Here is a 23,491-nt window from a genome sequence, read left to right on the forward strand (position 1 = left end):
CACGTATTGATTACGATTCTGCTGATTAAAACACGGAACGTCAATATATTTATTCACTATGCCAACACAGATAACATTTACCACTGACGAATATAATATATATTTGAAAGGATGGAAATTTTATTTAACCGACTATATGACCATACTCGGTCAAGTATCAACAGCGACTATCTATCAAAAAGATTAAAAATTTTAGCCATGTGATTTGGTCCCTTAAAGCGGGGATTTTAGAAGTAATATTTTTATAATAAAAGAATTCATGAAAAAGTTGTATTATCATAGAACTAATGATAAAATGCCACCAAAACCTTTAAATTTGTAATATTCGAAAGAAACTTGAAATCTCGTTTATTTACTCGGCAACAAAATCTGATTTACCTTCAGGGAATACCTATACAATTTTTGCGTAACTCTCTCTTTTAAACAAAACATCAAAGCGTGTTGTTCCTAGCTTCAAAGGGCTTAACTCAATTTTTTGATCAATTTTTTCTCGTTCCATACGGTCGTTTCAAAGCTTATAATACCATTTACACCTTTGCCTTGTATTCCATCCATAGTTCCCATGCAATTTTATTATTATCGTTCCGAAGAACCTTCGCACTTCTGCTTCGCTCGTGATATGTATTCACATTTGTTTTGCCATTTTGTTTCGCCTTTCGGGAACGATATGTTTGGAAATGATATGATATTGAAAACAAATAGGCCATTAAACGAGAATGAATGGATTCAAACGGAATTAAGTGATCTCAATTCCACAGCTTTGGCGGCTGAACGTGTTTTCCTTTCGAACGGTTTGCTCGCGTCAAATGGTGCAAATTTCAACAAGTACCCACGTGTTTACTATTAAATTCATTTATTTCTTTTTTATTTATTTATTTATTATCTTTTTGGCTCGGTTACCTTCGACGCATTTTGCGTATTTCTTGAGCAATTTTTAAGGTATTATTTCCTATATTATTGAAGAAAGTAATGATTTTTAGATTACCAATAAAAGGTGGATTTAAATGTTATACAAATTGGCATACATTGGCAATTGGCATAATTTAAGGAAATTGGCATACTGAGATGACAAATTACTGACATTCCTTTAGTATGTTATGGAAAATTTGTAAAGGTTTAAAAATTGTTGGAACACTTTGCATGGAATATGTATTCTATATAGAATACGAATTCTTTCTCTTTCCTAATTATCGTTTACGTGATAAAATAAGGCGTTTCAATTTGAATTCATTAAATGTTGTCTTAAATATTCAATTTGAAAATTCTTTGGAGAAAATCGAAGAAGATTTAGAACTACTTTTTAATCGATAAACGCTTCAAGAATTGAGAACCACTGACCTAGGGGAACTTGATTAATCGAGGGATACGAATAGTTCCATGATATTGCAGAAGCCATTTACTGCGTTCCCCTAATATGATTACATCGATAAAAGAGAGGTCACTACTTCTTCGCCATATTTCATACGTAAAAATAAAAATCTTATATCAAAGCAAAAAAAGGAGTCACTTTTTTTTTTTTTTTGGACCAGATCGCCATGTCATTAAATCGAGCACAATAATTAAATTAGAAAATTGAGACACCGATTAACACGAAACAGCCACCGTCAACCGAATCTTATGGACGTCTTACAGATTAGAGCGTTTCATTTACTTGAAGCAAAACGAGGATTAACTCGTAGCAACTGAGCAGTAGCTCAGTGCCGAACATTTATCTTCGTTCTCGCCAGTACGGGGAGTGCAAAAAGGCGATTTGCGAAGTCAAATTTGTGCATCAATTTGAGCGGCTTTTTCAACAAATCGAAATTCGAAATGTTGTTAAATACGACTTATTCGGAGACAATGAGGCGAAGATGATTATAAGATTCCATGAAAATATTATGTTAGATGAAAGCTGTTGGTGCCTATTAGTATGGTTCTTCTGTAGTATACACACGTATAATAGAATAATAATAATTTACTACGAGTAAAAGAAACATTTATACGTATCCATAGGGCTTTCGATTTATGAAAATTGAAAAGAAGATATATTCCATTTGGTCGTCGATTTTATTTAAATTCGTTAGTATTCGTTCCAGTTACGTCATTAATAAAACATTTTTATTGATAAGCTACCTAAGAAAAAGACCTTTTTGTCACCCCAAATTGCTTCAAAAGAAAATCCCTTGTCAAACAAACCATGTTCCTTGTACGAAAATCTAAAAAGGATTTTCCAAAAAGATGTATTCAGTAAACCGTGGCTTGTGACTGGTGAGCTTGAAAAGAGTTGTTGAAAGTTAATATTCGACCAAGCTCTTGTGACATCAATCACATCTCAACCTACATCAGTGATAATACATCGACACCCGACCTTCGGACACTTTTGGACACATCACCACCTTATCATCATAGCATACACCAAGGCTGTGACGCACCTCAGTCCACATCAGAGATAGAATATGGGCCCCCGACCTTCGGACACTTTTCTACATCATAACCTACACCTAGCTCCTCAACATCCTAAAACCAAAACGTATATAAACCGAGACTTCACCCAGCTTGGACAGTTCTTGTTCCTCTTCCAGTTGCTGTACTCATACAACCCCTATTCTCCGGTTCGGTGTTATTTTGTGTTTATAATAAAGTTTTATAAAGGAAAATAAGTAGTTGGGTTACGACACAGCCTTCTTACTACCACCCAAGTACCAACTTTACGTGACATTTTGGCGATCCGTGCCAGGATCCATCAACTTCAAGAAAACGAAATTACGCATTTCGGCATACGTGCATCATTGAAGATTGAGGGATCAGCGGACCTCTGCAGATCAGCTCACTTTGCGTGAAAACGACTTCTACGGAAAGCGGACTACGGTCATCACCAAAATTGAAACTGGTCACGAAAAGAAGAATATTCAGGTAAAGAACTGGATTCTTTTAAATATTATCGTACTCGTCGCAATAGCTTCGCTAGTACAGACTCCAACAACAGTACAATAACCACTATGAGCAAAAAATCAGAAGACACATCTTCTGTTAGCCCTATGGCTACTGGTGTGGATCCAAGTATTCGGGCCATACTAGACGCTATGCAGAAGCAGAACGAAATCAAGTTAAGAAAACTGTTAAAGGAGACTATTAAAGCAGCGACTAGTCGGAGTTATCAGGGTAGTTTAGTTTCTAATAATTTGAACAAAAGCTTGGAGAAAACAGACGTTACTGTGGGAAATGAAGAAATGGTTTTGAAAGAATTTTCAAAAGAATTGCAGTCTAATGTAGAAAATTCTTATGAAAAGAAAGTATCAATTGACACCGCTTCACAGGATTATATTTTCATTAAAACAGACTTAATGTTTGATGTCAATAGCTCAACAGAATACCAGAAAGAGTCTGTGAAACGAAGGAAAGAAGATATTGCAGTATTGTATAATGATTTGTCACCATCTTCGTCACAAGATACTCAAAATTTACAAGAATGGTTTGACAAAAAAGTAAAAGTTTAGGAGAAGCAGAAAAAGATCATAATAAGAAGGATAATATTTCAATGAGAAATATTTTGGACGGCGATACAAATAAAGAAAACCAAATTGAAACGAAGGAATTAGAAGCAGTTAGTAAATCAACTGCTGAAAATGATACAAAATCAATAGACAACGTTGAACAAAATATATCATTAGAATCCATACAAACAGCAAGAGATAATGCTTACAATAATGAACATTTGCTTATAGAAGAAGACCAAATGATGACAGCGAAAAATGCGTGTGACACTACAGAATCAAAAACTTCAGCAGATCTTATGTCGAGAAATTTAGATGCTAATACACAAGAGAAGTCTTTAGAGAATAAAGATGACAAGAATCCATCTCCATCTATGTTAGATAGTAGTAAACGGAGCAGTCGTTATAATGTTGCTGCAAAGCCTGCTACTTCGCCAAAATTTGAAGAAATTGTTTATAATCAAACCAGACAATCAAACACAAATAAAATTTTGCGAAGCGCTTTAAAGACGAAATTAATCGAAGACAAGTCTGAAATAATTAATAAACAAAAGGCATCGGAAAATGTAGAAAATAAATTTGCCAAAGAAGAAAAAAGAGGTGTTAAACAAAAATCAATTTCAGATAGTGAAAACGAAACAACTGATAAGTTCGTCAACGAAGGGAAGGTCTTTTAACGAACACAGCTAGTGATAGCGATAGGTATAAATCTGTAGAAAATGATAATGCAGTAACGGGTGTAATAGCAACTGATGAAGCGAAACATAGAGGCAGACCTAGGAGATCGGATAAAGTCAAAGTTAAAGAAGATGAAAATACAAGGAAGATCCTACAAAATGAGAAGGGTGGATTAGAAGAACAAAGAAAACTCGAAGAAGATACAAAAGAAGAAACTGCAGAGACAGAAGTCAATTCAAAAGGTATATTAAATAATAAGTGCGATTTACTTGATACCGAAAGAGCTATTGAAATTAATGATACGGTTCAAGATATTAAATTTACTGAAGGTAGAAGCCGCACTCAAAATGATATGGAAGATGTAGTAGAAGATTCACAAGAATTATCTAATAAAAGTAAGTTATCAGAAATAAGGATTGCACTTAACAAAATTGAATATACAAAAACTATTTTACGGAATAAAAAGAATTCATTAGAAAGAGAAAGAGGAGTAAGGAAAAAGAAGAAAATGTACAGACAGAAATTATTTCAAAAAATATATCAGATGATAAATGTGATTTGCTTTAGAAAAAAAAAATATTATCCACAAACTACATTAGGAATTTATCTATTTTAGTGAAGAGAAAGAGAAAGGATAGAGGAGTTGATCAATAGACTGTGGATTTTGAAGCGTTTATGAAAAACTTACAATTTTAATAAAATATTCAATGTAAAGTCTTATAATATTATAAGACTATAATATTATAATATTCAAATAAATAGATGAAAAAAAAATTGAATTTGCATAATTACTCATGGCTTATTGATCAATCATGCGACTCGTTCAGAGGTAACTCGAGTTGTAAAGGCGACAATTTATTAAAAATGGTATATCTGACGTACGATGCATTTGGTCATGTTAAACTATTTAAATAAGTATAAAAATCACGCGAAAAAAAATCTACTGAAAATAATGTTGAACTAGTTAATAATAATAAATCATATAGGGAAACACAAACCTTAAATCAAGATTTTAAGTTAAAAAAAAAAAAAAAAAAAGAAAAAAAAGAAGAAAGAAGTTGATAAAATGACAGCAACATGTAGCAGCAGGCGAGAGAAAATAAGCCAAATTTCTAAAAGAAGAAACGATGCTCAAGAACTCGAAATTTCTCGAGTGGATATGCTAAACAACGAATTTAATGAAGAGTTGAAAGAACGTGAAACGGCAATAGAAGACTTACATCAAATGTTAAAGCATCAATCGGAAATTCATAAAGTTACCTTAAATGAAGCAAGTTTGAAAATAGGAGAACTCTCTGATAAAATAAAATGTTTTAAAGGAAAAGATAGTCAGATACCGAAACGTAATGAATTACTCGAAGAAGAACAGAATAAATGGAGAAGTTTAGAAAAAATGATTACAGAAAAACTTGAAGAAGAAAAATCCCGTTAGGAAACAGCTGAAGACGAAGTGAGAAAGCTTTCCAAATATAACGAGCAACTTCTAAAAGATTATCAAGAAATCCATAAAAAAAAAAAAAAAAAAAAGGTAAAGAATTAAACATGTACCTCAACTGAAAGATAAAATCAATCGACAGGATTTATATGCGAAGAACATAAGAACACAATATATAGAACAGCACAAGATGATCGAAAAATTGAGAGCAAAAGGAAAACGTGTGCATAATAAAGGTAAAGAGAACACATAATGTATCTTCACCAGGGGCGCATGATCCAAAATTAAATAATAAAATAAAAGGTTTTGTTACTGAAAAGTTAGAGAGATTTCATGACAACAAAAGCATTGCCTGTGCAGAGTGCAGTGTATCAATGTGCACTAAAAATGCAAGCAACGTGACGATTACTTTTAGAACACCACAAGCACCACGAAAACACAATCAAGACCAAACAAGATCAAGTTCAAAAGTGAAGTTACGTGAGCTTATTACTGCTAACGACCAAAAATTGAATTACGATCCCGAGCATCAACTCGCTGATCTTCAAGTAGAATGTTCCGACAAAGACAGGACGACACAAGAGTTCGAGAAGCACATAGAGGACATGAAGGAGGAAGTGCAAAAATTAGAATTGCAACTCGACGAGTTACAAAAAAAAAAAAAAAAACACACGCACGTAAAAAGAGTTCAATCTTTTGGAATACAAATTGAAGAACTAACAATAAAATTAGAAGAAATAACATAAGTCACAAATATGAAGTTGACTTGCTGGAACAAAAAAAAAAAGGCCAAACTTAATTCATGTGTTAGTAATTCAATGGAGGAACGTGAAGCTGGAGCTAAAGATGCAAAAGAGATAAAATGTAGTTCTTGAACCACAAGGACAAATAATCTGTCCTTCAATGTGAACTAGACGAACTAAAGGGTGAATATAAAAAAGTGGGTGATTTTGGATATAAATATGAAGAAGAAACTAATAAATTGAAACTGGATTTTGAAAAATAAGAAAAATGATCCTTGTCAATGAAAATAAATTTGAAATATTGCGTAGGGTAGAAATTGAAGGTAAAGTAAAAGATATGAACGAACAAAATAATTTTCTTAGAAAAGAACTGGAAAACGTCCAAAAACTTTCCAAAGATGTTAATAATCGCTTACTCGAGGCGAACCAAGAATTAAAAGATTCACATAGAAAACACACTCTTATTTGAAAATTGAAAAAAAAGAAAAAAAAACATCAGGAAGAATTAGGTGATATAATAAAACTTCATGATGAAGAAAAATATAAACTGATACAGCATTGGTGTTCTGTAGAATGTCAAACTGTCATAAAGGGTTACATTGATGGAAAAGTGCAGTAAATATTTAAATAACAATCCATGACTTCTTAAGTAATTGTAACAATCTTGATGTTTTACTATGGAACAACTAGATAAAGTGCGCAGTGACATTAATAAAGTAGAATCATCGATAAAAGTAGATGTATCTTCTTCATTAATATCAGAATCAACGACTGATATTATAAAGAATGTGCATGATATTCCAGAAAATCAAAAAAAAAAAAAATAAGTCACAGGAATGTACAGATAATACAATTCAAGATGGTTTAGTAGTAAATAAATGTGATGTAACAAATTTAAATAAAAACAAAAACAATTTCTAAAGTAAGGAAAGTAGTGAGACAGAGAGCATAAAGAACGCTGCGATTAATGAAGTAGAACAAGAAATAATAAATAAGGACCCACAAATTGATGATCAATGTAAAAAAAAAAAAAAAAAAGATGAGAAATTTCAAGAAGAGCAAGCAGAGAATACAACTGAGATTGGAGATCATTCAAGATATGCAGGTGACACATCTTTAGATAAAGAATCTTTTATAAAGGAAAATAAGTAGTTGGGTTACGACTCAGCCTTCTTACTACCACCCAAGTACCAACTTTACGTGACACTCTCGACCCTTCCATCCCGATAATCCCAATCAAAATTCGAATGAACCACCCAACGGAACGAGCATCGATCCCTATAGAATCTCATTCTTTACTAAGGAATTGTCGTCTTTTACCCCATTACGTTCTTCCATCACAATCTTCGTAATGGTAAATGAAAAAGTAAAAGTTTTTAAAACGCGATGGCGCTATCACTTTCTAAAAGCGTCGTCTTTACATTTCCGATGGCCACGGGCACATCCGACTGCCAGATATACAATGTATTATAAGAGTATCATTACCATACTTTTCATGAAAAGAGCAATTTTTCTTGATAACTATACTCTGTAACATAGATTGAAGTCGCTGATTTGATCCCTCTGATATCGTTGTCTTATGAGAGTCTCGCCTGGTCTTGATTGGTTCTGTTGACTCTTATCGTTGTGAAAAATCGATTCGTTGTGTACCTTTTTTGTATAGAGAATTATTTTGTGGTAGAATATAATGTTGTAATATTTGTGGTCTTTACTTTACTAATTTTGTCACTGAGCCGCTCTTTGGTTCGTTGAGCGATTCATATTCCGCATATATTCCGTACTTGCTTCGCTTGGTACTTTTATAATTTTCGCAGTTACAATAAAAAATTTAATTCTTAACAGATTAAAGATTTAACCTCTTGCTTTATAGTGTACAATAATTTTTTTTTTTTTTTTTTTTTATAGGTTATGTGATCCATAGTTTGAGTAAGTAGTACATATATATATATATATTTACGTGACAAGCTTTCATTTCAATCTATATTTAAGATTAATATTTTATCAGTTTCTGTTCGTAACAACATCGAAGTAGTCAATAAGTTTGAAGAGTATAATTAAGGAAGTTATGAAGCAAGAGGTTAAGAATAAATTCTGAAAGAGGTTATGTACAACTCAGTAGTACTGCTTTACATTACTTTGCGAATTACTTTTCAAGCATAAAAATAGTTTAACAGCCACTTATAGTTATTTCCTTACCATTACATTCATTAAATTCGTTTGATTTTGTAAACAAAATAACCACGCTGACCAGTCTCTTATTTAAAATAGAATTATTTTGTCATATATCCAACAGTTTACTTTCTCTTCGTAAATATTATTAATAATTTTATCAATTTCGTATACTTCCATCCTTCGTATAAGTGACAATGAATCAGAAGAGTTTCATAGCAATATTGAACAACATACAGTCAACTACAACACCATTAGATACATCCACCATACAGTCAACTACAACACCATTAGATAACAGCAATACAATAGATTATAATTTTCTACGTGTCATTGATTCATCATCATCATTTTCCATTTTTTTAGCATATGTAAAAACCATCCAATTTAAAATGTTTAAATAACAATAGCCTATACAATATAATTTTATGTAAAAAAATTGATTATACCGTGCTTTAAAACCATGCTTTAAAATCGATATTCGCTGAAACAATACATCGCTCTGCGCTTCCAATTTGTTTTCGCACGAAGAATCAGTCCACTCATTGTTACCGTCACCATCTCTACCGTAATCTATATTACTCGAATAAATTCTATATCTTGATTGGAAAATCACATATTTTAACGAACTTCCTTATTTTTTGTTTTTTATGACTTTAATTGGCAATTTCCATAATGTTCTATAACTTGACAATAGACTGATAATATTTCAGGATATATATACATACATCATGTTTTTGAGGATTCTGTAGTAAAATAATTATAGGAAAAACAAACTATTTAAGAAAAAATTACCACCTTCGAGTAATAAATTATAGAAGGTTACCAATGTAATTTAAAACTTAAAAATAATCTATTACACGTAACAAAGAAAAAGATTTCTTCGCAAACGGTAACTCGAAAATTACAGCCATTGCTGTAGAAACATAGTTTTACAGGGAGAAGAATTTCGCTAGAAACTCTCGACGATGTCACATCAAGCGAAAATTCAATAAAGCGATTACTAACCATACTACCAGCGGCAATCGTGTTACGGCAATTCGTAAATAAGTTAGTCTTCTATTTGCAGAAACGTCTCTGGCAATATCGTCACACTCTTGATTACGTCGGCGCTATCAAATGGTCTTTGGAAGAAAGTTTTTCATTATCTACTTTTGCCCATGGCGTCGTTCCAACAAATGAATTCGAGTTCTGAATCGCTTTGTCTCGTATTACGACTTTATAACGGTGTTTCTTTAAACTTTAAACGATCGTAATAAATGTATTTACGGACGATGACTGATATCTGGTCTGTCTTAAAGTTTCAACTAATTAGTGCCCCGTTACTTTGGACGTTATGAAATGTTGTATAACCAAAGACTTATCTTCTCTTTTGGTAGTTGCATAAGAGAAGACTGAGCCGTTGAAACGCTCGAATAGATTAGCTGATTCGCTTAACGTATTTTTACTTCCGACGAGCTAAACACAAGAGCAGAAAGCACATAAGGAATAATACAGAAACGTCAAACGTATACAGAAATATATTTCGTAAAAGCATTAGTACGTAACATGTCTTTATAATTCTATTTATGTATAGTAAAATGGCTTGTATCCATTTTCATGAATTATAACTGACATTTCAAAGCATTCATGTAGATATGTAACTCTCGTTAATTAATAATTTAACAATGCGTCATGAAACGTATCATTTTCGTTTCTTCCTTTGTTTCGTTATACACAGGAACGAATTTGTAAATAAAGATGTATAATCAACGATAACATATGGCGGCGAGTATAATAACTGTCAACAAAGGAAGACGTCGGTAAAATGATTGTGGTTGATTTCAGTGTATCGGTAAATAAGCTTTGACAGGCGTTGCCGGGGGACTCGGTGTCGGTGAAACCGCGTCGATGAAATGATTGTCAGTAATTTAAAGATAACCCAATTTATTGATCTGTCTCCCCTTCATGACGTTGTACGTCTCTCTATAAAACATATTCTACCTCGGAGGGCTGAAAAATTTAACTTGGTCTCACTGGACTGGACTGTAAGTAAGAAAATTGAAATGCAAAATCCACGTGTGAGCGCAACGGTTTAGATGGAAAGTTCGATGGGACAATTATGTATATTAGCCTGAAAGAAAGCTCGTGGCTTCGCACGCAACACGTAATTTCCCTCGCTGAAATAATCCTATTACAACGATACAATTTAAAATTTTCCTTAGCAGACCTCGCAATGTAATTCTTCATCTACAATTTTTTATTCGGCCTGAAACAAGAGACTTTCGAAGCCTTATAGAGTCTCGCGAATCTAAAAGTCAGGTTTCAACGTATTTTCGCGTCTTATTCTATAATACCGAAGACATTAAAGGTGTTAACGATTATTGTCTCACTATGTACGTACATCAAACGAGTACTTACGTAAGAGACGAATGGAAATGGAAACAGCCGAGAATAATTGAAGATAATTTGAATACGTTCCAGGCTATAATACAATTTCTCGTGAACCGTAATTGATTCGCAGAAGGGAATTGCTGCTTCTCACGACTAGCAAAGTGTTTCGCAAAAAAAAAAAAAAAAAAAGAAAAATGGTATCGGAAGGATAGAAAAAAAGCGGTGGCCTACATCAAGCAATCTTCATGCCGATAATGCATTTATTATTCCGTTCGTTCATTTTCTATCGCGTAACAGACACTGGGATAACTGACAGAACGAGCGTATAAATCTTGCATCTCTCGACCTGACTTCTCCCGATGGAAAAATATTTACTGGTCTGGAATCGTGCATCGCTAATTAGTAAAAAAGTAATAAGCAAGAAAGCAATTATACTACCGGATTGGTATTTCTATTTTATTGGAGATTAATTAACCTGAGTAAACCAACAAAAACTTATCGAAAATCAATCGAAATTAAATCACCTTTTCAAACAGGCTATAAATAGCCAACTAATATTTGCAGTAATAAACTTCACTTTCGAATAAAGTATACGCTCTATAAATTGTAAATTGATAATTTCGTTATTATATCATTTTTCTTAGTCTAAACTGAATTCAGTGAAAAGAGCTTTCAATTGAATTACACACTTCATTAGTTTATGAATTATATTCGTTACCATACGTACAAAAGAAGGGTGACTGGTTTAAAAATTCAAAGGGTAGAACCTCCAAGCTCACGATTGGAAACAGATTCAGTTCAATGGTTTAATTTGCCATTTAATTGAATTCTCTGGCAATTTCAGCGAACTGTGGGCTTTAGAAGTGTCCAGCATTCAAAGGCAAGACCTCCTCCATCTTTCTCTTTCTTTCAGTTCCAACCTCAAGTAATTGACCTGTTAATTCGACGCTATATTTACATGCTCGCAAGGCATTCAGACGACTTCATTGCGTTAAATTCGCAATTTAGCAAACACGAATGTCTCAATCAATTTGTAGTTCGAAACAAATAAAAGATAATCAATTTTTCAAAATAACAATCGATATGTTCTATGCATTTGTCGATGCATTTGATCGTTACGTTCATTTAGCATTTTTATAATAAAAGCGTAGAACACATGTACATACACATAATATTCCATGAAATGATTTATACAGAGTCTATTATGAGTCTCGTTTTATCATATTATAAAAGAATGAATTTTTCCCAATAAATGTAACTTCATACAAAATCTCGTTTAAAAAATTCAGTTTTTATTCTCATCAAATTAATTTAATATCGGAATATGTCATTTTAGTCGTTATAAAAATTTTATGTCAAAAAGCGTTCACAGATACATATATAAATAAATGTCCAATCCTATGCATTTATTTAAGCTGAAATCTGAACTTAAATATTTATTAACAATATTCTGACGAATATGTAATGAAAGATAAAAGCAGCTTTATTTTTTTTATAGGATGGCTCATGCTTTTTATTCATTTTATGTTTTTCGTTGTCAGCGCGTAACTACCTATCAGCCGCATGAATGCCAGGTTTTACTACTCAGAAGCGAAGAAGCACAGATGCAAATATACGTTACCTTGCATGGAAAGACGTTAGATACATATAAAAGTCATAACGTAGCTATTTACACATGGGGAATATTTATTTTCGTATGAAATATTTTTGCTTCTGAATTCTCATTATAAATGTACGTCCATTTCCTACGTTAAAGTACGTCTCTGCTTTGAAAACCTTCATTTAAATATAACGGTTAACAAAATATTATTAGAGAAATATTAAAACGAGACGCTAAAAGAACATTTTAATAAAGTACAAATGATTATTTGTTCTTTGTTAAATTGCACTGCTGTAACTCTAATTTTATTAAATTCAAAATGAATCATTTATAAACTGAACCGGAATATAAAATTTTATTCCGCAAAAATCATAAAGTTGAAAGTTAGGAACGAATAACAAATGAATAACCTAGTTTCATTAAAAGGCACGTGGTTAAGGTACGCCAATCCGCGTAATAACTTTGACACTCCAATTATTATAAAATATGTATCCTTAAGGGATTTTTTGCGCGAATGCAAAATCCTTTTCATACGTGCAACTGAATAAATGGGACGTGATTTTCAATATTTCTTTTTCTAGAATTTATAACAAGTAACTTTTTCACAAATGTTTTCGCTAACATTTTTACTACGTAAATGTCTTCTTTTGTAATTAATAATTTCAACATTTCTCTGAACTTTCTTCGTTGCGATAAAAAAAATATACATAGCTTATGACGTGCTTGTTTAAAAATATTTATACGGAACAAGACTTTGAATTTGTCAGACCAATCGTCCTAACGAACGAATAAATTAAACGACTCGTAGCAAAAAATTATTCCTGTCCATGTTTCTCTTTGTAAAAGTAATTCAAGGCAAGTTAGATGAATCGCTGTGTACCCTATTCGCGTAGCATGTGCTTTAACGACCAGCGTGCAAGCGTTAACGGTATGCTTTAGTTTCTCTCTGGTTGTGTTAAGTGTTTAACTAATGAGCATATACTCACTACGGGTGGTTTGCATGAGATCACCTGGCACCACTTCGGCTTCGAATGATAGCAGATGCAGAGACTGCAAACCGCAGGTCCCGGCACAAGCATAAGACCATGTCGAATGGTTTCTCCTTGAAAGTCAGTACAGTTGTCGTCTATAGCATCTGAAGACGATTCTCAGCTTGAATATCTTTGCCATTCGACGGTCGTACGCGCAGTTACGTTAACCGTTTCAACGCCACTCAGCGTGATCATGCTGTACGCGTAGTGTGGTGAACTGTGTCGCGATGTTTGGTTACGATTGTCAATTCACAACGCGCTCGGTTCCGAACGTAGCTTGTCACTAGTCTATCAGAGTTTCCTCTCGTAATTACTTTTCTTTCAAATAATCGTAAACCAAATAAAGAAAAAACTAATGTATAAATTACCTCTTGAATTGGAAAACCAATTACAGAACGTCACACAAACAAAAGGTAAAGCACGAATATTTGGCAACCTTTTGACTCTTTAGTGTAACGTTTCTGATATAGCTGATGAAGTGAAGCGTGAACGCGTTGAACGGTATGTTTCGACAATCCGATACGGATTTTTAAAACATCCCTGATACTGAAACGGCTAATAGCGTTACGAAAACGATCGTGCCAGGAAATTTTTGTTCGGATCCGCAACGGATCCGCATTGCGGCTGCCACGATGCTTCTACGTAGCATTGATGCTTCATCGATGAAGCACGATTGAAATTGGATATTCGATTTCTTACTGGGGAGAGAGTTTTCATATCGTGTTTACTGTTTCACTTCGCAAGTGTGCTTTACAGTATACGTTAGAACTTGAAATCGAGCTATTTGAGTTAAAGTCGCTTGAAGCTTGAAATGACGTTTAAAGGATATAAGAATAATAGAAGGCTAAAATTCAAAAGTGTATATACGTACATATACATTTCAATAAAAATAGCAGATAATCTCAAGTAAAAAAAGTAGATTCGCGCTATTAAACTAGTTTCAAAATACTTGTGAAAAGTCAAACGACTTGACTAATTAAAAATGGATGTAAGAGCTTAAAGGACAAAGGCGTATAAGAGTATCAATTAAGTAACAAATTCACAGTGACAAAGAGGTTTCCAGTCGATCGAATTCAAATAAATCGGCTAATTTGAACGAAACTTTAGATGCACGAGAAGCGACACTCGTCCTCAAGGACTACGAAAGTTCTACTGGGATGAATGAAAACTTTTGTCTGACCCGGTGTGTATACACAAGATGCGCGAATCTCGAGTACAGCTTGCATTAATTAAAGTAATTGGTTGGTTTGATCAAATTAATCGGTTTAAGCAAATCACTTTGAGTCCAATTACCGGATGTCATCGATGCTACGTTGAAATGGCGAACACCATCCAAGTAATTGATGTCCTCTGTAATTATTTGTTAATCATGCGCGGAATCAGAACGATTCGACCTCGTTCCAAAGCAAATCGTTACTAGAGTAGAGACGGGAATTAATAATTCGTGTCAATTGTTCGATCGTGTTCACAAATTCAAATGCGGTTGAGTGGCGGAAACCATTTATAACACGTCCCATACAGCGTAGATCGCATACACGTCTTAGGATGTATTTTTGGTACTTATATATACTCTATATATATTCTTACTCTATATATACTGTAATATCGTAGAACGACGAACGATTGTCGGGTGAAGAGGATTTGACGCTGGAGGAGCTGAGGAGTAAGCTCGCACAGATGAATCTGCCTATATCCGGTGCGAGATCTGTGCTGGTTGCCAGGTTGAACAGAGCGTGCAAACCTGGTCGATCTACTCCTAAGGGTTCGAAGCGTGACGAAGATCAGAGCTAATTGAGTCGTCGAAGAGTAGAGTCGTGAGAATTGATAGAGTTGTTAGAGAGAGAGTGTGTGTGTGTTAGATTCGTTGTGACGAGAGTGATCAAATAACTGTAAAGTTATGTGGCGGATCGGTATCAATGGGACGCAGACAGGTCGAGGCATCAACGCGGCGCGACACCTCCCGGGCGATCCGCTGGTACCAACCGCCAACACTAGAGGGCTACGACGACAACGAGTCTGTCTAACTCGCTAGCGGTCGAATATACGAGCGATTGATACAAATACCGCACCTAGCGAGACTCCCTCTACGTCTAAGGCAGGGACTACCGGGCATAGCCTTACTGACGAGTCCACCGGTAGTCCCGGGACGAAACGCACAACTCTCTTTCCATCCGCCACAGTTATTTGATATAGATACGAGTATTGCATTTAGTTTCCGTTAAATATCGTTCTCTGTCCAATTTATATTTGTATATTCAATTTAATATTAATAAATTGTAAGTAATCGAAAAAAAATTTCTATCCTTATTTTCCGATATTACAAGTGGGGGCTCAGCCGGGATTGAATAGGACAGAAAACGACACGATTTAACGGAGCTATTTGTGCGGGAGTAGAAAAAGAATAGAATAAAATGGCGAACGTTGAAGATGTCGTGTAAAATTAAGGTAAAAATAAGGAACTTGTTAATTTCCGAAAAGGAGATTAAGTTCTTTTTATTTTTTACTCAATTTATACAATTTTTTCGGTTCGCGATGATACACTTTCGATACTTGGATTAGTTAAGAATTTTTTTATTAGACTGACTGGATGATTTTGAAGGGAGCATTTATATTCTTCCCTTCGTTGGAGTGGGAGAAGGTTTTGTTTATACTTAGCGTAAAATTCGGAGAACGGCTGGAGTGATCGAATGCCACTCAGGCGGCTGAGAACGGGTGCTGACCGGACGGTCACACGCGATAAGGCGTTCGGAATTTCGGTTTGTTATATACAGTTGCTCGAATTTCGTCTGTGACAAAGACCTCGAGAAGCTGAGGACGAAAGAGCTGAGAGCGCGTCTGGCTAGCTTGGGGTTGAAGGTAACGGGAAGAAAACCCGAACTACGCGCGCGGCTACAGGCGGCCCTAGAAGGAGACGATGTATCGTCGGAAGAAGAGAGCTCCGACGAAAGTGAAGGCGAGGACAACAAACAAGGCGCGCGAGAATACAGGAGAGGCACGCGAGCGGTGTATCAGGACCGCGATGAGTATCACCAGAAGGTATGCGTCGGTTCGATGTTGAGTCTTAAAGACGTGGAAGACTCATTAGAGAAATTCAGCGGGGATGATCTGCTGAGTGTAAATCAGTGGGTGAAAGACTTCGAGGAAATGGCAGAAGTGTGTGGTTGGTCAGACGCCCACATGGTGACCTATGCTAAGAAATTACTCGCAGGCTCCGCTCAGGCCTTCGTACGACAAGAGCGATGCGCGAAGTCCTGGGCAAAGCTAAAGAGAGCGTTGAGGAATGAATTTGAAAATGTAGTGAGTGCCCAGCAACATGAGGATGATCTTAAGCAACTGGTTGGATTTAAGAAGCAATTGGAGAAGAAATTAGCTGATGCTTACGAAGAGGTCGAGGAACAACGTCAGGTTGTTGGACAATGGAAACGACGCGTGCAAAGTCTGAATGGCGAGATGCACGACTTGAGACTACTGTTGGAAGAACAAACAGCTAGGAATAATCTTCTGGAAAAGAAACAGCGCAAATTTGATTCAGAAACTCAGAATCTAATGAACGATCTGCGGCAAGAGAAAGCGCAACGTAAAAGATTAGCTAGAGAAAAAGAAATCGCGATCGCGGAGTAGTTTACCATAGAACAGAACCTTAGTGGCGCAAGATTGGAAATCGAATTGAAGGAAAAAAGATTGCGGACATTGGGCCAAGAGCTTGAGGAGTTAACATTTGGTAGCAAAACGGAGGAGGAAGTAGCACAGCTGAAGAACCAGTTAGAAGATGCAGAATGCGCTAGAGCAGTTGCAGTTAAAGCGAAACAGGCACTGGAGCAAGAACCGAATGAGACGCTGGCTTCGTTGCAGGAAGTACTGCGGCAACGTTCCGAAGCAGAAGATCGTGTTAATGTAGCTAGTCGCGAACGAACTGAGCTACTGTCGCAATTGGAAGAAAATAAAGAAGAGTTAGCAGAAGTTTTGAAGAAGTATCGGGCAGCTGTGCAGCGAGTGTCGGAGGAACGGAGAATAGTGGCAAGATACGTGGTGATTGGTAAAGTGGACCAAGAGATGGTGTCCTCGTCGGATTCTTGCGGCCAGCAGGAGGACTTAGCGAACATCACGAGGAGGAAGAATCTGGCTAAACAACAGCAACAGGATGTTGTTGACGATATTTGCAAATTTACTGAGAAGGATAGCGTTGCGGGTGTGAGGGTTGTTTCAAGTTTTCGGATAGACTCGAAGAGAGTCAATGCAAGGTGAACGAAAAGACAAGGGAAGTCGCACGTGCGGAATCCCTCCAATAATATCGATACGAAGATTCGATATACAGAGGATGTGGATGACGAGGACGACGACGGGATTGTCGAGGACACGATGAACGTGAAGACCTTCGAAAAAGAAGAGATCATAGTCTCGGTAGATGGTAAGTTGTTAGCGTCTTCCATGTACGAACCGAGCCTACGAAAATGTCACGACGCTGCCACGACGATCAAAGCCCCTGACAAGAGTGAAACGTGTAAACAAACAACGGAAAGGAAGATAGAGGAAGAGCGAAAGAAGAGCAATAGCATCGAGGACGAACAGGCCGTGGTGTTCCAAGAGGAACGAGATCAGTTGCGTACAGACGCAAAGAGACGGATCGAAGAGATCCAAGCCCGAGACAAGTGGACGTATAACAAGAGACGTAAGAAGGCGACAGCATACAGGACGGGAGATCTAGTGGCGATCGAGAGGATGCAGAAGGGTCCCGGGCTAAAGCTGCATCCGAAGTTTCTTGGACCGTATCGGGTGATAAAAGTCCTGCGAAATGACCGATACATAGTGCAGCGAGAGGGGGAGCACGAAGGGCCACGTACAACTTCCACGGCAGCCGATCACATGAAATGGTGGAATGCTGACGATAGTGATGTAAGTGCGAGCGGCGCTGATGAGCACATCTGAGGGCAGATGTGATTGTCAGGAAAGGCCGAGTGTAATATCGTAGAATAGCTTTGATTGGAGATCGGCTGAAATTAGAAAACACCGTGTACGTCGTCTTTCGTGGTTTGTTTACATCCAAGAGCGCCTAGTAACAGCGACGCGAGAAAGGATAAGCAGCGACAAAACAGAGGTACGGTTTCATATTTCAAGGAGTGGCAATCGAGAGGCCAGAGTATGTGAGCCGAAAAGTGTGTATGTGTGTGAGAGGACGAGAGCAAGAGCGAGCACGACCGGGCAGGAGTGTATTGGCGAAGATCAGAGCTAATTGAGTCGTCGAAGAGTAGAGTCGTGAGAATTGATAGAGTTGTTAGAGAGAGGGAGTGTGTGTGTTAGATTCGTTGTGACGAGAGTGATCAAATAACTGTAAAGTTATTTGATATAGATACGAGTATTGCATTTAGTTTCCGTTAAATATCGTTCTCTGTCCAATTTATATTTGTATATTCAATTTAATATTAATAAATTGTAAGTAATCGAAAAAAAATTTCTATCCTTATTTTCCGATATTACATATACTTATATGTACTCTATATATATTCTCTATCTTAGATATACCATAAAATATTTCGTGAAATCGCGTATTCGTGTCTAATGTCAGGGATTCTCTTTCCATAAGTCTGCGTTTTCTATATTATCTTTCTTTCTTATCAGTAGGCATTCTCACAATTTGTGATTAATACTGCTCGTACAGGAATGTTAGGTTTTTGACGTTGTAAAATTTCACGTGAAATAATAATGCCTATATATTGACTAATTTATCAATTAATTAAATCCGTGTATATCAAGTTTTCTATAATTTAGTACTTTCGTGTAACTACAGAAATTTGATGCAATATAAAATTTGATTAAAACAGCGATTCATTAGGAAACGAGAATAATGATGCAAATATTTTTTGTAGCCATTATATAGGATTTCGATCGCATAATTCATCAGTATCAACTTACCAGTCTTTAACGGAAGAACAGAAAGAAGGGCGGGCGGTACACAGACCGCAATCATGATCATTTTCATGTAGACAGTCAGACTGCTGTACATCTTCGTTAGTCGTCAAAAGTCGCGATGAGAAGCGTAAAAGAAGTGCACTAGCCAGAAGTATCTGCGACAGAAATCAGAATACACTCGTTTTCGCATGGTTGGATCAATTTCGCGTGGGACTAACCTGATTGAACCTAACGTGGGATAATTGTGTTAAGGGAAGTGATATATTTACACTGTACATGAGAGTGTGTGTGTAAGGGCCAGAGGGCGTCAAGGTCTTAGTGGAGACAAAAGACTGTTGCCAGATGTTAGAAGAATCTAGGATAGTCGGTTGGCGACAAGCGTGCGTGCAAGACGTTCTTCAGAGTGTAATATAGATGTATAACTGTTGTGTGGGAAATGTAGTCAATTATTTGTATTCCCAAATCCTCGAATTTCCTTAACATGGTAGCAGAGCGTGGTTACTAGTTTTGCAAGATATTTAGTGCGTGGTTACGATCTTGCGAGTGAGTTTTCAGTAAAGAAAAAAAAACTTTCAGAGGAACAAAATATACTTCGAGCACGTAGGAACGCTTGAGTAAGAAAAGAAAAAAAAAGAAGAATCAATTAAAATGGAGAGATCGGAAATCATGATACCTATATTCGATGGTGAGGATTATGGAATGTGGAAGCAAAGAATCACGATGTTTCTCAAATATAAGGAATGCGAGGTTGTTACAACTAGAATGAAGAACGAAAGAGACGACGAAGACTGGGACAAAAAGGATTTGAAGGCGATAAATATAATTTATAGTGCAATATCGAACAGACAATTGGAGTATGTTAGGGAAGGAAAAACGGCGTATGATATAATAAAAAGGTTCGATGAAATGTACTTGAAAGAGTCGACGGCACTGCAGATCGTATGCAGAAGGAGATTGGAAAACATAAGACTGGAGAACTACAGTGATTCAGCATCATTCTTTAACGACTTTGAAAAATTAATCAATGAATTAAAAAGTGCGGGCGCACAAGTAAGTGAGAGGGAAAAGCTGAATTACATGCTGAATACGTTACCCGAAGAATACAGCTACATAGCGGACATAATAGACGCATTGAAAGAAGAGGATCAAACGGTAGCGTATGTAAAAAATAAAATAGAGTTAGCAGAGAAGAAAAATAAATCCAATCGAGGAGAAAGGCAAACCAACGCCTTTTCTGCAAAAAAGGAAGGCTGCTTCAGATGTGGAAGATTAGGACACTTTGCGAGAGAGTGTAAAAATGGCGTCCAAGCGGGAAGCAGTAACGGCTATTGGCATGGGCCAACACGTGGTCGAAACAGAGGAAGAGGGAACAAAGGCAATACGAGCAGAGGACGTGGAAACTTTCATCGTCAATCAACAACCGGCACGGGCGAGCATGGAAACTCAAGAGCAGGCATATGGACAGCAACGGTGCACGCAGCAAACAGCAGTGAGACGAATGAAAGAAGTAAGAACGAAATAGTGTGGCTATTAGATAGCGGTTGTACCGATCACATAATTAATAATATAAATTATTTCGATAAATCTATCGACCTAAAAGAACCGGTAAATATATATTTAGGCGATAATAGACCGATAAAAGCGACAAAAGTTGGGAATGTTATAAGTTATTTTGAAGCATTCGGAAAACAAAATAAAATAAATATGAGGAAAGTATTTTACGCGAAAGAAATGTCCGCAAATTTGATTAGTTTAGGTAAACTAACAGACAATAAGAATACGGTTATTTCCAAAGGAAATATTGCGAAAGTAATAGATGAGGATAATAAACTTACAGCTGTAGCGTTCAAAGAGAATGGGACATATAGAATAAAAAGTATATTGAAAGGGAAGAAGCACTTAGTAAACAGCGCCGAACGTAGTGGTACGAGTAAAAAGGAAAGATGGCATAGGATGCTAGGACACGTAAATTTTAAATATTTAGAGATTTTGGGTAAAGAGCAGCTAGTGACTGGCATACCGAATGAATTTGAAAAGGAACTTTTGAAATGTAGGGTGTGTATAGAAAGCAAAATGCATAACTTACCTTTCAAAAATAATCGAACTAAGGCTAGGGAAATAATGGAAATTATTCATACGGACGTATGTGGTCCCTTTAAGACCACCGGATTCAATGGAGAAAAATATTTCATTTCATTTATCGATGATTATAGTAAAATAGCTAGGATCTATTGTATAAAATCAAAAGATGAGGTCTTTGATTCTTTCGTACAGTTCGTAAATGAAGCCGAAAATTTAACGGGCAAGAGGTTAAAAATATTAAGATGCGATAATGGTAAAGAATATTTAAATAATCGAATTTATAAATTTGCTAGGGATAAAGGTATAAGAATAAATAATTGCCCAACATACGTACATGAATTAAACGGGACAGCGGAAAGGTATAATAGAACAGTGATGGACATGGCGCGTTGCTTGTTAGCGGAAGCGAAAGTACATAAAAGGTACTGGCCGGAAATAGTTTGAAACACCAGCTCAGATAAATGACCCTCTAACTTACCTTTGTCCTCATCGACGTCAGTGATTTTAAAGCTAGTTATAAAGTGCACTTCTCAGCCAGCGTCCACGGCAGTCAATATTATTTAACGGGTCTTAACGCGATGTAAAAAGGGAAAAAGGAGGAAAGAAGGAACAGGGAAGCAAAGAGGAAAAACGAATTTTTCATTTTCTCGAAACTGGATCAAGTTTCAGGCTGCTCGCCAAAGAGTCTGTAGCTAACGAGACAAGATTAGGCAAACCACGCTTTAAAATTCCCACAGAACTATAATAATCCTCGAAATCAATACGATTCGTCGATCCATCGCCTGATTAAAAAATGAGATAGGATGAAGCTCACTAGTCGGCCTTTGAACTTTCAATAGTGATTCTCTGTAAATGCTTGAAATTGACGCTTGGATTCTTTCCAGATTAACTAGCTTTGCCCCTCCCTCCCTTTATCTATTTTCTTAGATCGACTTAGACTGCCACAACATATTATCTTTCTTCTTTTCTTTTCTTTTCTTTTCTTTTCTTTTCTTTTGATCTTTTAAAGCCCTAAATCGCTGGCTATTTTGTATACTATATATTTTGTACACTCAGTTACTCTGTAAGTCATAAGTACATATGTTTTACAACGTTATTTGTCATATTTCAGTTAAACCACAGAAAAGCCAGAAATATATTTGCAGCGTGTTTTAACGCGTCCCTGGCAAAGATCTCAAAAACGAGTTGCGACACAATTTAAAGCGACAAATAGCACCGCGTGTCTCGTTGTGGTAACACACGGTTCGCCAGCTTTTTAAAAGCTCTCTCCGTTTGCTTTTTCCTCTCTTCCCTGCCTCTTCGTTTTTTCTTAACGAGCAAAACCATTTTCGCGAGGACGAGAGTACGGAAATGACGTACTGGCAATTTTGTTTTGTGATAATACAAGCAGCTCGGTTTCAGTGAATTAAACTTGGGCCCAAGCTTCTACTTATCCCTACCTTCCTTTCCTTTATTTTCCCTTCTATATCGGTTTTGCGGTTTTCCACATTTCCATCACAATAAACCATGTTTTTTCTCGATTTTACATGTTAGCCAATGATTCACGGCAAAACCGTCGACTGTAAAAATATTTGTAGCTGCAATAGCAACAAGTATGTTTTCTCAAATAGAAAATATTGGGAGCGTACTAATGACGAGGGCCTCAGGCTTGATAACGAATCCGTGACCAACGGGAGGACAGGTTCCCTTGCTCTAACTCACACGTGCACCACTCCCTGCTCGTAAGGCACTCGACTTCCTTCACCGATCAGCTCTCTAGCAAGACTGCTCGTCATCCCAACGACGCCACCGAAACAAGACTCCGGTCGAGTGTCTCAGTACACACGATCCTCCGATCGACGTACGATTGCTATCGGTTTGGACTTGCGATTGTTTCGTTATGGCTATATTAGGGTCTAGGTTGCAAGGTTAGGGTGTTTTCCTGAAGTTCCAGAGGGGCCCCGGCGTCCTTTCGTCTCCGACTCGGCCATCCTGACACTTACACGTCCTCGTGTGTGGCC

At 36.4% G+C, this 23,491-nt stretch overlaps 1 protein-coding gene across 1 annotated transcript; it reads left to right on the plus strand.

The window, feature by feature from the left end:
• Positions 1-2,978: 2,978 nt before the first annotated feature.
• LOC126876093 (unconventional myosin-XVIIIa-like) lies at positions 2,979-17,123 on the plus strand. The gene is made up of 5 exons (XM_050639001.1): positions 2,979-3,141; positions 5,854-6,203; positions 6,829-6,944; positions 7,253-7,434; positions 16,801-17,123. Exons 1-5 carry the CDS (start codon positions 2,979-2,981, stop codon positions 17,121-17,123), a joined length of 1,134 nt encoding a protein of 377 aa, XP_050494958.1.
• Positions 17,124-23,491: the final 6,368 nt, after the last annotated feature.

The sequence above is a fragment of the Bombus huntii genome, unplaced genomic scaffold, assembly GCF_024542735.1.
Source record: "Bombus huntii isolate Logan2020A unplaced genomic scaffold, iyBomHunt1.1 ctg00000064.1, whole genome shotgun sequence".
NCBI lineage: Eukaryota > Metazoa > Arthropoda > Insecta > Hymenoptera > Apidae > Bombus > Bombus huntii.

What these genes read in the sequence shown, in the direction of transcription:
- LOC126876093 (XM_050639001.1), top strand. Translation starts at nt 2,979, where the DNA reads ATGAGCAAAAAATCAGAAGACACATCTTCTGTTAGCCCTATGGCTACT. An exon ending in GACTAGTCGGAGTTATCAGG is followed by an intron (nt 3,142 to 5,853) that starts GTAGTTTAGTTT and finishes TATCTTCACCAG; the next exon opens with GGGCGCATGATCCAAAATTA. An exon ending in AGATCATTCAAGATATGCAG is followed by an intron (nt 7,435 to 16,800) that starts GTGACACATCTT and finishes TTGAAAATGTAG; the next exon opens with TGAGTGCCCAGCAACATGAG.